This window comes from Patiria miniata, unplaced genomic scaffold, assembly GCF_015706575.1.
Source record: "Patiria miniata isolate m_02_andy unplaced genomic scaffold, ASM1570657v1 HiC_scaffold_22, whole genome shotgun sequence".
In the NCBI taxonomy this organism is placed as follows: domain Eukaryota; kingdom Metazoa; phylum Echinodermata; class Asteroidea; order Valvatida; family Asterinidae; genus Patiria; species Patiria miniata.
The window spans coordinates 16069422-16086829 of record NW_024037061.1 but is presented as its reverse complement, the minus strand read 5'-3'; the positions used below and the strand labels follow the sequence as shown (position 1 = coordinate 16086829).

The window sequence follows — 17408 nt, the reverse complement described above, 5'->3', positions numbered from 1 at the left end:
TGGTCCCTACATAGAGTGCGCCTTATGGAAAAAAAAAATACTCTAGAAACTATCATCGGTTTATTAACTAAAACAGCTGCATTTGTTCAGATAATAAAATATAACAAACTTTAGTTTTTACGGTAAAAAAAGATGCATTCCAAAATATGTGCACACTATCCAGAATACTGATAATAGCCTTTAATGTCTAGTGAATACTGAGCCTAAAAAGTATGTTCGTTCTTCGTCTTGTACTTTAAATACTTTACTAAAAAATAAATTATGAAAGAAAATACATAATTCTATCATGTATCTATTGCAAAATGGAAAACTTAAAAACAAAATATGCCATACTGAAAGAAACACTACATCAAGTAAATGCTACAGTTGAAAATATAAGGAGAGGGCCAAAATTAATTTTTTTTAAATTTTTTTTTCTGTTCCTGTTACTTAGTTCCTTGTGATTTGCCATTCAAGCAAGGGCCTTATTCACGAGTCGGCCATATTGAATTAAAAGTGAGGTAAAATCTTAATTTTTTGAATTTGCGAAGAGAAATGAAAGCAAATTAATTACTAATTGATTCCAGTTTGCTTCAATGAATAATTTAAAATTTGTAATTATACATTCCCTAATGTTTAAAGCCAGATTTAAAAAAAAAAGGACATTTAAATAAGGCTGCATTATGCCTGTATAAATAGTCTGGGGCCATCACATTCAACAGTTAATAATTAATGAAATACATTCAGGGAACTCGACAAAAATGACCAACTCATGCATAAGGCCCATCCATATAATTCTGAAACCACCTGAGCACTCTGGTTTCATTGATTCTTCAGTGAATAAACACAATGTAATACCATGTAGCACAGGTGCTAATAAGTTAAAATGACTTGCAACTATTTCTCTTACTTTTTGGATAGGTAGGTTGCTTTACACAACACTCTTGGAAAAGAAAGGCATAAAGGTGCAGCCAGAACATTTAAACACATTGACAGAATGACCCTGATGCTACAGTTATTGAGATTGTTCACACATATATAGTTATGTGATTCGTACAATAATCCAGTTCGGTATTCCAACTACGCATGCGCATATCAAAATTTAATGATTTTTCTTTTGGGATAAAAATTTCATCCTATGCATGCAAAAGCATAGCAGGGTACCAGCAAAATTGAAGAGATCGTCGTGTTCTGAAGTAACTTTTACAAAACAACATTTGGACAGCAAAGTGTTTTTGGGTGTCTTGTGTGTCCAAACTTTTCCAAAATTGTCCATCTTTTTTCGATTGCACAAAAAATTACACAGAATGCAGATTCAGTTACCACGTCCCCCATAGCCTAGTGTGCATTTATCTGCCGCGTTTATCCCGAAAAAAATTTGTCGAATCTTGTTGTGTACCAGACAATTTTGAAATAACGAACTGGCTTATTGGACACAAATTAACAGAAAACCATCTGAAGACACTGCAATAATAAGTAAGCTAAGAGAACATCTTCAACATTTGATAAAGTATCTTCACTACAGCCTGAAAATGATGTTGAACATAATTAAATTCCTGCGAATTCTGCAGCGAATGTTTCTAGACATCACATTCGGATTCACATTTGCATTCGGACATGTGTAAAGTATGAACAGGACTTAAGGCCACATCTTAATCTCTTGTACTGAGCTATTGTCTAGTTTTTCAATAGTCAATTACAACTACATGGGAACAAGTTGTCGATAGATGTACCTGTAGCTCAAGAGGCCTGTTTTGGACATGGCCTTAATCCTACTCAAAGTCACGGTACGGTGAAATTGAGTGCAGTACCCGCTGCTATGTACATCGGATTCGAACCAGCCAACCGATCCCGTTGGCTTGGTGGTCGAGTGGTAAGACGTCTGCACTAGAAAGCAGGAGGTCGTGGGTTGGAGTTCCACCCGAGTGATTTTTTCCAACTTTCACTCGGGAGGTGACACACTGAGTATACAGTGTTTATACGTCGGTGAAGGGCAAAACCTAATTTGATTTACTCAAAGTCACAAGAGTTGTTCGATATGTAGTTAACAGAGCTCACAATATCATCAACGCAAGTTCAGGGGGCCCAGTGGTGATTGCTTAATAACGTACAATGTATACATCTGTCTAATGAATAGGTGTAAACCTTACCAGGAATTGAACCTGGATCCTGCCATTTACTGGCCAAGTAGCTCACTGGCCTACCGATGTCACCACATTCACAGCTTGTGCAGGAGGCAATACAGTAATAAAATGCTGACACACCTGTCAAACTCCCACTTGAAGACCTACCAGGAATCGAACCCGGACCCTGCCAACAACTGGCCAAGTAGCTCACTGGTTTCCGATGTCACCAGATTCAAAGCGGGTACAAGGGTTATTTTAGTGATATGCAACCCTCCAGGTTCCTCAATCCAGGGCTGAAGAAGTCAGCATCTTCGAGTTGGAAACCTACTTGGACATTAACCCCGGACCTTGCGTTTGCTAGCCAAGTAGTTTACCGGTCTTCTGTTTTCACCACATCATCAATGCATGTACAAGAGGCTTTTCAACAAAGGATTGACTACGCAACCCTCCAGCTTCCAATCCAGGGCAAAGTAAATAGCATCTTTTGAGCTCAAAACGTATCAGGATTTGAACCTGGACCCAGGGATTTGCTGGCTAAGTAGTTCACTGACCTTCAAGTATCACCAAACTCAAAGCATGTACAGGAGGCGTTTCAGTGAAGAATTGATGACGCAACCCTCAAACTTCCAATCTAGAGCTAAGAAATCCGCATCCTCCACTCTCTCCTTTGCAACAAGGTTCTCCTGGTCGATGGTGTCCTCCGTTCTGTGTGAGAAGAAACAAGTAGTGTTGTAGTAGAATCCATTTCGAGTTGTCACAAATCCATTACAAGTCTCAAGAAAAGTCACAAGCTACACAAATGAGTTGTGCTAAAACATTTCTCTGTTATTATTCATTTTCTGTTTCTTGTGGAAGGACTTGAGTTTTCTACTGTGACCGGACTTGTGATGAAATTGTGATGCGCTGAGCACCGTTGATAAATCAATATTCCTCGATTATTGGATATAATTTTGATATTGGTGTCGCCGATAGCAATATTTCAATTATATCAAAATATCGTAATTTTCAATATTGAGGAATCATATTGAAAATATCAAAAATGTGTCAGATTATCGTCAAAATAAATCTCCCATTTGTGCTTTTACTTTGTGTTTATCACTTGCTGTATAGTAAAATAAAACTCGGCAGCAATTAACTTGTGCTTGTGACTCAAAATAAAACATCGCGAAATGCCAAGCGGCGTCACTTTGAGCTCTGCATTCCCTGGAATTCGCGGTCTCCCTTAATGTAATGTAAAACTTTTTTTTTTTTTAAACGCCTGTTCTGGACTGTTTTAAAAAGTTTTGAGAGAAATGCTCCAGAGAAAGCCGTACAAAATTGGGACTTAAGATTTTTATTGAAATTTTTTTTTTTTAATCAAAGTGTCATCTTTATGGTCTTTAACTTTTACATGGGATAATTGATATATCGAATATTCTCGATATTGGATTTCTGATATATCGATTATTGACAATTCTGAAATCGACGATGCTTATGATGGACTCCAACTTGTACACCGGGAAAAAGGTAACAATGTCAATTTATAAGGCCAAATAAAAAAACAACATGTTGTGCCTTTTTGAAAAAAAGGAAGGAGGAGGCCTTTTTTTTCCCCTTCCAAAATGGCAGCCCGACCCATTTTCCAAAACGACCAGCCGGGCTATTTTTTAAGATGGCCGCCAGCTTTGAACACAATAAAATCACGCAATTGCACACAATAAAATCGCACAGAGCCGGCATTTAAAACGTTTATGAAGTAAGGGATGGGACTTTGTTGAAAGCGCTTGGTTCTTATAGGGAGTTGAGTAAGATTAATCATGTGCACTTTGCACTATCCATGTACGCTCTGCCCAGTACGTGATGCGGGGCATCCCGTCCACTGGGCTCTCGAAAGTGGTACATAAAGCGCCCTCTCTGTTCATGCACGGACCCACGACAAAATGGCAGTTCGTATTTAAAATGCTGCAGGTTTTCTTTTTCAACTTTTTTTTTTCTGTCAATAATTTGGGAGGCTAATCATCCTTACTCGCAGCTGGGATGCTGAATTGCGAAGGACGAGGCTACAACGTGGTCGGGCCGCTGGCACGTAAAGGCGCCTCTGGCTGCCGGCCACATCGACCAATATATGACCACGGAGCACAGCCTGAGATCGAAAGTGTTTGATTTTTACTTACACATAATCTCGGTAGTGTAGCCTTTCCAGAAGAGCACAGATGGCACAGAAGAGCTTGGGACCAAAGTGGGTGAAATCGTCTGCCTCAATCAGTTCCAGGACATCTTGGATCTGAATTGTGTTCACGGTGTCCACCAAAGCCTCAACAACGGCGGAGTTGAACTCCTAAAATAGAGAAAGAGAAGGTCAAACCGTTACAGTTCACATGTTATTATTATTATTATTCATTATTTCTGGTAATGAAACCAAGGATTCCTCAAAAGCGCCCTAGGCACTGTAGCTCACAAGCCTGAAGAAAACTGTAGAGAGGAGACAATGAGAAGAAATTACAGTTTTAGAGGTGGGAGCTAGGAAAACCCTAGAAAGAACCATCAGAATCAGGCAGGGACTGAAAACCCAAATCCACATGTAAACCACGACAGGAATCAAACCCGGGTCACATCAGTGGAAGGCAAGGAAAGTACCACTGTGCCAACCAGACTCCCCTGTGTGTGTCCATGCTTGGCTGAAAACTTGAATACTGAAATATTTACACACACACAAAATAATATTTGAACAAAAAAAGAAAACTTACATTCTATTCATATGGTTTCCAAAAACATTGATCTCATGGCTCATGTCAGAGAAGGAAAAAGGACACAAAAAGTGCTCTGAAAAAAATGATACATGTACACTGGTGCAAATCCCCATTCCCTTCCAAAGTCCAGTAAGCAGGGCTTGCTGAAGCTAGTATTGAGAATATAGGGCCCAAAAAAAAAGGTGTTTCCCGTAACCCGACCGACCGTGAAAAATTGGCCGTACGTAGGTTCGGCGATATTTGTTTTTCTTCATTTTTTGACTGAATTTGATTTATAAATTAAAAAACTTTGAAAAACTGTACAAATGAGGCCGAATTACCGTGAACAAAACACTTGCTAAAGTGTTACGAAAGTCACTGCATCAACCAGGGCCAAATTTCAAGGAGGTGCAAAGTCAAAAGTCATCCAAGGCAAGTTAGCATGCCTAGCAAAAACATGCCCGATAAAACCCGACACCAAAAGCAAAACTAATTTTTGGATGGTCGGCTGTTTTGTTCTGTTTTGCGAAAGAGAAGTTTTTGTTTGGAAATTCTATGTGCTCAGCAACTGAATGAGATTGTTCCTGCAGCACTGTGGTTTGTATTAACCAGTGGCGCACCTAAAAGGAGGGGGGGGGAGCTCAATATTTTTTCTTCAAAAAATGTTGCCTAAAATATTTGGCCGCAGAAAAAAATTGGAGATTTTTTTCGGGGAGCGGACTATTTTGACATTGGTGGTACCACTTACACTCTTATTATACTACTCGAAAACAGGCCACATTCATACTATTTGTGGCAAAAATCGTGGTAAAATCGTGGGACTAAAAAAAAATTAGCCAAAAAAAACACCAAAAAAAAATAAAATTTGACAACCTCGGGGGGGGGGGGGGGGGCTTAAGCCCCCAAGCCCCCCCCCCAGGTGAGCCACTGTTATTACCATCTGCACTATTCAAAAACTCCATGCGAATCAGGCCGTCTAACCTTTCACCTCATGGAAGTTGTGTCTGGTGCACGTACACTGGGGAGGTACAATCCTTTCTTTGCTTCCAAAGTATTGAAAGGATTTGTATACAGCCAAGTTTACGCTCAACTAAATCCCATCATGTGACAGTACAAAAGGTTTTCATTGTGCTTCATCCTGGTTCAAATGCCTGTACACATGCAGGCATGTACATGCACAGTGGTACATTGCACTTACGGTATGCTCTCACTCAGGATGAACATGATTCATTCTTTTTTTCCCCCACAAAACTGACTGATGCTGCACATCGTCTACAGAAATTCAGGTAAGGTAAAGAAGTAATCAGACCCACTTTCATGTACAAAAGATTGTACGCATGCAGGAATGAATTTCATGGTTCTGGAGTCTCCACAACAATAAAAGGGTTTTGGGCTTATACAGAATTTCTTTGCTAGAGAAGTTGATCGTACCACTGCATCTGTGGAAAGCTGAGCTTTACAATTGGGCCCAGAGTAATACAGAATCATTGACTTTAGCTGCTTGGCGCCAAAATGGCAGCATCATTTTGTATTCTCCCCAGGGAGCTGAGATTGTCTTTGAATTGCTTAGTTGGCCCAATGAGCAGGGTAATAATGATGTAGCGCCTTGAGCACCAATACTGGTGGATGCATGCGCTTTATAAGTACCCACTATTATCATTACTATTATTATTGTGGTTTCCTAAGAGCTGACCCAAATTGGCTATGATGACATGATTTGTTTTTAACATTGTTTTTTTCTCCCCATAACTTCTAGAAACAATATCAGCTTTACAAAAAAAGAGCATAAAATAAAGAACTAAGTCCAAGATATTCGCACGTAACAAACTGCGTGTCCTACATTTGCCACGTCCTGAAACAATGGTTGTATCTTGTTCACCGAATTCCAAAAATACAAGAAATCTATGAATACGTGCATCCTTAACAATCAGAAATACTGAGAAAAAAAATTACAAAAGGTAACAAAATTCCTTCATTACAACCAACCAAAGAGAACATAAAATATCTGTCTGCAAAGTCATTAAAATTTGTTGCTAGGAATTACATAAAGGAATTGGCTATTTTTTATTAGGCCTACTTTTAATTATATAGACAATTTTTTTGGGGTAAATGGTCTTTCATTCATGTGTACTTATAAACATAGTTGATCCATGCCATGTAACCCTCTTTCTAGGGTGACTCATATCTGACCAACCAATATCAGTCAACTCGAAAAACAACAACATTTCCATTTCCTAATCATTTTAATGCTGGAAACTTGTCTACAGTACTTAAACCTATTTTGACTTTTTATTAAAAAGTTGGACAAACATTGACTGGAGCAGGGCTTGAACCTGCCACCTCTGGATAACCGTTCCGGTGCTCTACCAACTGAGCTATCCAGCCCTATGTTGGCGGTTCCCCGATTAGTCAATATCTTTGTTCAAGGTGCGCTAGTCAGAAGTCATAAACCCGTATATGCCATACAGCCAGGGATTATGCTCAACCTGGGAAGTAGGAAACAGGGATCACTCAAAGAGCATACAGCTTTTCATTGCAAATTTTTATATGAACAACATAGGGAAAATGACTAGGTGAATTACAACAATTGAAAAGTTTGAAAAGAAATTGACTGGAGCGAGGCTTGAAGCTGCGCGACCTCCGGATATATAACCATTCCGGTGCTCTTTATTAAAAACAAGAAATTAAACTGATGCTTGTACATTTTAAATTCACAGTAGCACTCTGATTGAGAGTCTTCAAGTGCAGCTAGGTGCCGACATTGCAAGACAGTATACCTGCAAAATGAGCCTCCTGCAAAATGAGCCTCCAAGATGTGAACAGCATCCAGAGAAGAATCTCAGCATCTACTGCACAACATGTGATCTGTTGGTCTGTGCTGTTTGCGCTCTCCTGTATCATGGGAGACATTCTCGTTGCGGCTTAGCAAGGGCTGTAGCTGAATGCAAACAATCTGTTGCGGAACTGACCGAAATAGCTGAAGGGAGTATGCGAGAACTCAGTGCCGCTATGACAGAAATGGACAAAGTCCTCAAGGGCCTGGACAACCAGTTTGACAATGCTAAAACAACACTCTCCACAAAGGCTGACCAAATGGTAGCCAAAGTAATAGACGCAGGGGCTAATCTCAGGCAGGCAGTTGAGAATATCTACCAGCAAAAGGCCCAGAAGATAGAGGATGCTCAAGCGGTCAACAGCAAACAATTGTCTCAGGCACTGGACAAGCTACAAGAGGTGAACCAACAAATGTCTGAGGCAACTGATTTTGAGATTCTCAACCTCAAGAGGACACTTTTGGAAACCCTGAGAGAATTGATAAGCACATGGAAAGAGCCTGAGAGAGTGCCAGAAGGGTTGATTGAGGACTTCTCAATGAGTGTGACGTCACTGGGAGGTTGGAGCATGCACACAGATGAGGTGATACTTCCAGGACCAGAGCATCAGCTTCCAAACGAAGAACCACCAAGACCCACCAGTCCACCTCTAAACGAGGAACTCACACACCTGTACTGGAATAGGTCTCAGAAAGAGGAACCACCACCAATACCACCCAGAACCATTGGAATATTTGCAGAACACGAAGAGGTACCACAAAGGCCTCCTGGACCACCTCCAGCTGAAACCCCAGAAACACCAACAGGACATCCTCTAAACCAGGATCCCGGAGGACATGAAAGACTGCCTTCTCATGAGGAACCACCCATAGGTCCTGAAAATCTAACTCTTCAACAGGAACAGCAAAGACCCACAGAATCGCCTCAACGAGAAGAACAGTGGCAATTAGTAAAAAGCATTAAGAAATTCGGGTCCGCAAAAACAGACTTTAAATGTGCTTTTGCTGTAGCTGCATTCGCCAGTGGTGATTTTGTCGTAGCAGATACGGCAAAGAGGCAGCTTGTTAAAATTGCCAAGGTCTCAAAGTCCAAGTCCCACAACATCTCAAACACATTAGCCACTAAGAGTTTTGTGTACGCACCAACTCATGTCGCAGTAAACAAGGATGACCAGGTCATTGTCCTGATGGCTCCTGTCGTCAAGGTTTTCGACGAGGACTTCCGATTCATCCGGCAGTTCCTACCAGGCACGGCAGAGTCTGACAGCACCCCAACATGCCTGGCCGTGGATGATGACAATCTGATCGCGGTGGGTTTTGCCGAGAAGGAAGAGATAGCTCTGCACAGTCCAGATGGATCCCTGATCAAGACACTGCGTGCGAGGCACATCAACGCATATTTGAGCATTCTCCAGAAAGAGTTTGTATACACCAACTGGACAAGGAGGAAAATTGTGTCGGTGGACTACAGCAGCAACCTGATTTTCAACCAGAAGCTTGACAATTCAAAGACAGGCCCCACTGGGATCTGTTTTTGCCCAGATGGCAGCTTCTATGTTGCCATCGTTGGGCCAAATGTGCCGGGCAACATCTACCACTCCACCCCAGACAACACAAACTTAGGACGAGTCATCACTGAATGTGGTCACCCATATTGTATCACAATGAATCCCAATGGCAATCAGCTGATGGTGGCTGCAGGAAAGGCTGTCCACATCTATCACCTTGTCCCTAATAAGAGAAAACCGTAAGATGTACCTCGAAAACGAAACAATAAAGTAGAGACTTTTGGTTCCAATATAAGCCGGTTCGTTATCTAGATGAAGTAGTTCATTAATCAAAGGTCACTCTGGATAAAATCGCTGACGTGATGATACACGATGTTACGCGGATGCCCAGTCTGCTTGTAATTAACATGCGAGCGTCGTGCGCTTGTCTCCGTGCGCATTCTCGAGCCTACGCTTGGTAAAATCTGGACTTTTCCATTTCACTCAGCGAAATTCAAATTTTACCTTGTGATAATATTCCTCCCATTCCACTCTGTATTTGTATACTGCATGCTGTGTAATTCTTTTCCACTCTTAATGTGTAATTATACTTCTAAAGAATTTGTTGTTTGGTTAAATCAAATGGGAAGACATTTAAGCCATTGATTGATAAATTTGAGCATTCAAAAGAGGGGTGGGGCTGTCAGAAGTAGGGGTTTAGTCTTTAGACAAAGTGAGGTAACTCAATTTTATATTTTGCTTTCAAAATTGCATTTTTTTTCAAGCATATGGAATTCTTATGAAAGTGCACCGCAAAAAGGCAAAATCTATAGGGCTAGACATGACTTTGGGAACCAGGCTTTACAAAAAAAAATTGCTTAGGATCCTTTTTTGGGGGGCGGGGGGGGGGGGGGGGGAATGAGATTTTTTTAGGCCAATTACAGAAATAGTCCCCAAAATTATACTCTCTACTTATGGAGGTTTTGTTTAATAATAATAATACCGGAGTCTTACCAAGGATCCTACACACAAGGATTAACGACTCGCCCAACTTCTAAAGCATAAAGCTAAAGCATTGTACTATTTGTAATCTTCAGTGTAGATAAAACAGCTAAGTCTTAAAGGGGCATTACGGCCTGAAATGCTTTGGAATGTTTACTTACACTATTTAAAAGGTCTAGTTGAAAGGAAACTAACCTAATGTCTTATCATTCCAGAGAAAAGATGAAAAAAAAACCTGATTGTTTTCATCGGACATGATGCAGTACGCATACGTTTTTCCACACATTTTCATTCAATGTGCAATACACGTTGTGTGTTATTACTACTATTACTGTAATAGGGCGACAGGTTTTGCGAACTCCGCCCACAATAGGGCGATACACCTTATTGAGGCGACAAAATAACTGTCGCCCTTTTATGAAAACGACCCTTAGGACAAGGAATTTTGCTGTCGCTAACCATCTAGATCGATTCCTCATGGTCCAATTAGTATAAATACTAAATTTCGTGGAAAAAAGATAAGGTAAACTTGGGTTAGGTGACAGTTTAGGTTTGTGCACAAGTCTATGGGAAAGTCACCCTATTGCAGCCAAAAGAGTAATATTATTATTATTATTATTATTATTATTATTTATTCATGCCAATTCTATTTCATCACATACAAGATGGGCATAGGAGAGGCAAAAGCGATAACAATCACTGTGGTCAAGGACCTGCCACTCCTCATCAAGTTGTGTACAGAGTAAAAATATATATATAAAAATACTAATATAAAAAGTATTTGAAGCCAAAAGTTAGAACTTAAAAATATTTAAATATAAAAAGAAAAGGAATTACTGGAAATGAATGAAGATAATGTACACAATTGAATATGAAATTAAATAAGTTACATGAATAAGCAATTAATGATAAAGACACATTAAATAAGGACATAATAAACACAAATTAATACATGTGTAAGAGAACAGTAGGTAAGTAAGTGTACAATAAATGTAATGAAAATCTAAACGGTAATTGGCAAACCGGATGATAAAATAGTACTTAAAATGAGAAGAGACCTGCTGCTCCTCATCGAGGTATGAGAAAAGTAAATAAATAAATAAATATAAATAAGAATATATAAAAATAAAAATAATAGAACATATGAACATTTCGATAAAAAAATAAAATAAAAAGAGATGACTCACTGGAAATGAATACAAGTGGAAAAGGGTAAAAATGATGTAGGAAATTCATGTAAATTGTGGGGTCGTGTCATGTAAATTACACACAGCACCAATGCACACAGTCTTGTTCCGTAGTCGTGGGGACATAGGCCTACACTCGTCTGTACGAGGTATTTTCAAGGCCCAAACACGCTGTGGGGACAGCAGAAAGTCTCAATAACTCGGTCCTAATTTGTTAAACAATGCAAAACTTTCCCGTAATGCGGTGTAGGCCTACCCACAAATGTGGTTTCTTACACGTCTGCAGAAGGCGAACACTTAACAGCTAGGATCACAACTATCACTGAACAGCCCGTTTGTTTTGGGTCGCAAAAGTGGACCCGAAATTTGTTCTCGCACGAGTAACACAAGAAAAACAAGAAAATGCCCAGTTTTTGAAGGATAGTTGTGTCGGTGTTTATATCCTACTTTTAAATGTTCTTTCTGACTAACATTATTTCGGTTAAATGCGTTTTGTAGCCGAATTGGGCGTATTCTAGGACGTAATGTCATTTTAACTGTGCCGTGAGTAACTACCAGAGAGATATACGTGACCATAATCACATAAAGAATTCCAAAAATGTCCCTAGAAAATTTCCAAACAATTTTTTTTCAGGTTTCTAACGCAACAATAGAGTTGAGTATGCAAACATGTTTCCACACAAAGGGTTTGAAGAATTTGATCACACTACAGTCATGATGGATGAATAGTAAAGAAAGAGGCCAACGACCAAGAAATATTGACTTTTGTCCGTTCAAGGCTACATGGACCAGGAAATAGAGAATTTCAGGCTAAAGTTTGGGGTCTGTACCCTCAGTGTGGATGCAGTTTTTTTTGGGGGAGCAATTAATGAAGTACTGCTGTAATATATATTTCTTTATTAGCGGACAAATTCTGAATATGATATACAATGGCTGTATTGTGGTGGAGAGGCTAAAAGTAGACTTGTCTAAGTCCAAGTCTAAAATTGTAATCTTCATTTGATTCAATAGCTCAGAATAGCTGATTCAATTACTCCAAACTCGAAAATGATGATCTTTTGCAAACAAAAAAAATGGTTAAAATGGTCAGAAATGGACTCAGATCGGACCACGGAGCGTCTAGAATCCAACATTTTCTGGGGCTTTGCACCCGCGTTAGTTCTGATCAAGGTATGTCCACCCCCACTTTTGAGAAGTGATTGATCCTTGATAGCAAGAGTGGAATGGGAGGAATATTATCGCTAGGTAAAATCTGGACTTTTCCATTTCACGAGGCGAAGCCGAGTGAACTGGAAAAGTCCAGATTTTACTGAGCGATAATATTCCTCCCATTTCACAATTTAAAGCCACTCAATATTTGTTTTATATACAGCCTGTCTCCAAAAAAATGGTACAATCAGAAAAAAAATTGGTGAAATATGAAATTTCAAAATAAGTCATTCTTACTTGGCATAATATTAAAGAACAAAGACTGGGCTTTCCAATAGTGTTTGTTTGATCTTATTTGCTTTTGTCAATTCAGAGATATAATCAATTTAGTGCGATACACCAAAATCGATTTTGTGCCACTTTTATGCATGGGCAGAGTTGTTTCGAGTACTGTGCCATGCTGTCTTGAAGCTCACAAGAGATTGCAACTTGGCAAAAGAAACAAACTCGATTTTTGTGTTCCGCAGTAAACTGGAGTTATCTCTGGATTGACAAAAGCAAATGAGATGAAACAAACAGTATTGGAAAGCCTGGTCTTTTTTCTTTAATGTGATGCTCAAAACGACTTACTTATGTTGAGATTTAATATTGAAAAAAAAAATGTTTTCGATTGTACAATTTTTTTTGAGACAGGCTGTATAACTGACATAGATCCTTGTCATTTGATATATTTGAACTTTTATTTCAATACAAAATTGGTGGAAAATGTATTGCTCTCTTCCAAACCACCCCTTCACGAAAATGTTTGAACCCAACTCTGTTGCACTGGTTCTTTGGAACACGCACAATGCTGAACCCGCACATCAGCATGCATTTGCACACAAATACCGTGTCATGGAACAAGAATGATCCTAACATAGTATTTCCAATTCCCCATGGGCAAATGGGACTTTTTGAGCCCCAGCATGAATGGGAGCAATAACGAATGTCACGTGATGTGAGTTCCACCAATCAAATGACAAGGATCTGTATGTCAGTTATATACATATATCCATCGGATGACATCAGCCGGCCCCCACCTTTATGCCCCAAAATCCAAATACCGGAATATCTCATGTAGAAACTGCTGAAATGTCCTACGTGCAGTTAGTCTTGTCACCTGATTTGGTAACCTCTAGCTGACTTCTACATAATCCTTTTTTTTCACCCGGGAAATCCCAGATTTTCAGCACTCCATTTATGGCCAAAAAAAAAAGTATCCGGTTTCTGGTATGCGCACGCGTCGCCGTAGCCATGCGCATCAGCAAAATGAAAAAGTTTTTTTCAATGAAAGATGATGTCTCAAAACGACCAACTCACTGGTTTGACTGGAATCCTGCTGCTGCACAATTTTAACGTGTTTTTAGATTGGGTTATGGTCGAGAATAAGCTTTATGTGGCCTCTCTGGACTCCCATATATTTGCACTAAGTTTAGTCGGGCACCATTTGCAGTCATCAGCTGACATTTGAAGCAAAAAATCAGGTAAAAAAAAAAAAAAGCCGCGTCGCCGCACCACTTTTTGGGCAAGCTCCATACCAGAAACCGGAGACTTGGTTTTTTTTGGCCTATTGTTGGCTGTTTTGCAAAGGATCACTCAGATGCATGCAAAATTACACAATGGCTTTAACTTTACCAAGTCAAATATGTCAAAAGGAGCGCGCCATATACCGGTACCAGAAACCGGAGACTTGTTTTTTTTTGGCCTATTGTTGGCTGTTTTGCAAAGCATCACTCAGATGTATGCAAAATTACACAATGGCTTTAACTTTACCAAGTCAAATATGTCAAAAGGAGCGCGCCATATACCGGCACATATGCATTGTAGTCTGTTCCATGTCATCAGTTCAACTTCAACCAGCGAACAGACTGCAACTATCAAATGACACATGCAAGTAAGTACTCTGATTTTTCTACATGTACATACATGTAAACCCCAAAAAATATGCATCCTGCACTGAAGTGAAGTAAAACCAAGACCTTGAAAGCTGATGTGTCAGTATTTTAGAGAAGGTAGATAGTAATAAGTATAAAGTGCTCCAAGGAAAAGGCCAAAAAAAAAAATATTCGGTCTCTGGTCAGACCAAAGTTCCGGAATTGACGCGGGGACGCGGCATTTTTTTTGGCTTTTTTTTCTTTTCTTCAAGTTTGGTTTGTACAGACAAGGTGGGGTACTATTTTGCTATTTGGTGTCCTCATGTACATTGGTGTCCTCCATAATTTGCCTTGGTGCTCTCGATCATTTGTCTTGGTGCAATTTCCCATTCCTTGGTGCTCTTTGGTAAAAAAAATTGAGGTGCGGCAATAGAGGGCGCTGTTGGAGCTAACGCGGAACATTTTGGGAAAAAAAGATTGACGCGCATGATTAAAATCGACGCGCGCGCTGACCAGAGACCAACTTATTTTTTTTTTGGCCTAACGGAGGCAAATTGATGTGAGTTATTTGTGAATATTTCTTTAGACCACTTCGTCCACAGGTTCTTCCAAGAAAATGTCTTTCTGTATGTATTTCAATTTGGAAACATTTGAAAATCTTGACTGCAATCCGGCCCGTGACAGAAATCTTTTCATCGAATTCTGTAGTGCACTGTTCTTACCAATTTTAAAAATTGCAAGGCAATTGCCGAACAGCCAAAAAAGAAAACAAAATCTTAACGAAAACAAAGGCTGTTTGGGCAAAGTGCCAAAACAATAATCCAAACCATTCGGGTTGTACAGTGTATGGGACCTGTTCTATTCCGGATACAGTAAACTTGACTTTGTGAGACTTCTTCATCCATATTTACTGCAGTGCCTTGTTGCCTTAAAGGGAAGTCAAATGTGACCACTGTTTTGTGTGACTTGAAAGGGGCCCTGGGAGTGTTTTCTTCCAAACGAAATCCTGAAGCGTACTGATTTACTTTTCCTTTTGAGACATTGGTGGCAGCAAACGCACCGGTCCTTTTTCCTTTATATGCGTCATAACATGCACGCTTTGGCTTTAACATGACGTAAACTACTGAAAAAGAGCGGTGTTTGCTGCCACCAATGTCTCAATAGTCTCCTATTACTCAGAAAAAAAAATATTAAAAAAAAGCCAAGAGAAAAAAGGTCAAAGACATTTCAAAAGTTTTTCTAGTTTCTAGACACAAAGTTGATTCATCCTGAAATACCCACTCTACTCACAATTGGCATTTGAAAGTTTTACTTTGGTTTCTGGGTGGGAGCAGTGCTAGAACACTTTGATAATCATGAGAGATCAAAAAGTGAGACACAACAAGGCTTGCACCAGCTCACTTGCATATGGCGCAACTAATTAGTTTCACCTGAAGGTGCAAAAATCTGTAACGTTTGGTCAAGCGGTTGTTTGTGTTTCTCTCGCTTTTTCTTTACCTTGTGATTTATTTTAAAATTTTGTGGCAGGCCTAGGTTTTGTGAGTACATGTACAATAGTACATGTTTCTTAAACTAAAGTAAGTTAAAGAACTTGCCTCTAGTTATTTTATTTAATTCTTTACCAGTCGCTGGACCCTGTTTGCACTTAAATTCACTCAATTTGGTCTTGGAACCACCCCAGTCTCGGTCATTAGTCATAGTAGATGTATTTAATTATTTTGTTAATTTAATAAATAAAACTTCGTAATTATTCGGCAAAGTCTTATTCTGCAGCCTTGTTTTCCTTCCTCGGTGCCCGTCTACGCTACAATATCTCTCTCTGTCACCCAAACTTATACATGTCCTAAAAATAAAGTCTTATGTTCTCATTTTTTTCAGACAGTTTCACAGAAGAAAGTGTCTGCATCACTGAGTTTTAAGATGGAACCCGATACTGGCAACATGGCTCAAATTCTATGTTGCCTCTGCTCCTGCCCTTTCAAGCAGCCCAAAATTCTGGACTGTTTGGACAGTTTCTGCCTGACATGCATCCAAGAGCTCAGGCACTGTCAGAATCCCACCAGTCCAGAGCTCAAGTGTCCCACGTGCGGAGAAGTAACGGTCATCACAAACACAGTCGAGGAACTGCCAGACGACTTCACAATGAACTCCCTCATGGGGGAGTTCCTGCTGCAAGATCTGGTGAAAGTTCAAGGGTCAGAGATCAAGTGTCAAGCCTGTGGCGAGGAAGGCCCGGCGATTTCATGGTGTGTGGACTGTGACCATTTCCTCTGTCATGACTGCCACGTGGCACACAAACGCTTAACCGTGATGAAGATGCACACCATTCAAACACTGGATCAGCTGCGGTCAGGCGTGGTCGCCCACAAGTACAAACTGCAAAGAGAAGTTCCAAAATGCAAGGAACATCCAAATGAAAATCTCAACATCTTCTGCGACACATGCCAAAAAATGTTGTGCACAACCTGTTCGGTTTTAGGCCATGGGCAACACACTCTCCTTGACCAAACTAAAGCTGCAGACAAAGTCAAAGAGGAAATTACTAAGGTGGCTGCAAAAGCCAGTGAGACCATCGAGGAAGTCTCCATTGCTTTGGTGGAAATCACCGAGGCCCGCAAGAGACTGGACAACGCAGTTGCCGACACCAAGATGAAGATCTCATCGAAAGCTATAAGGGATATTGAGAAAATCAAACAGGAGAATAAAGATCTGAAAAAAGAAGTGGACAGGATCCACCAAGAAAGAATTGAGATGCTTGACAAGGCTCAGACCATCACCAACAAGGAGGTGAAGCGAGCACAGAGCAAACTCAGACAGGTTGACAGACTCATGCAGCACGCCAGTTGCTCAGGGATTCTGAACCTCAAGCCCAAGCTTGTCTCTGCCCTCGAAGAGCTGACCGAGAAACAGGCAACCGTTGTGCCCAAAGACTTGACTTTCATAGAATTTCGAGAAACTGAACAGCAGTCACTAGGAGAATTAGCGCTGAAGGAAGTAGCAGCTGAGGCTATCCCAAGACAACTA

General features: G+C 40.1%; 1 protein-coding gene across 2 annotated transcripts in view; it reads right to left on the bottom strand.

The window, feature by feature from the left end:
- Positions 1-1915: 1915 nt before the first annotated feature.
- LOC119730791 (proteoglycan 4-like) overlaps positions 1916-17408 on the bottom strand; it is a 39107-nt gene continuing 23614 nt past the window's right edge. For both annotated transcript variants that reach the window (XM_038203822.1, XM_038203821.1), the window contains 2 exons: positions 4259-4422; positions 1916-2810 (listed from right to left, as the gene is read on the bottom strand). In XM_038203822.1, the coding sequence (XP_038059750.1) occupies positions 2675-2810; positions 4259-4422 (300 nt within the window). In that variant the 3' untranslated portion in view covers positions 1916-2674. The remainder of the gene's footprint in view (positions 2811-4258; positions 4423-17408) is intronic.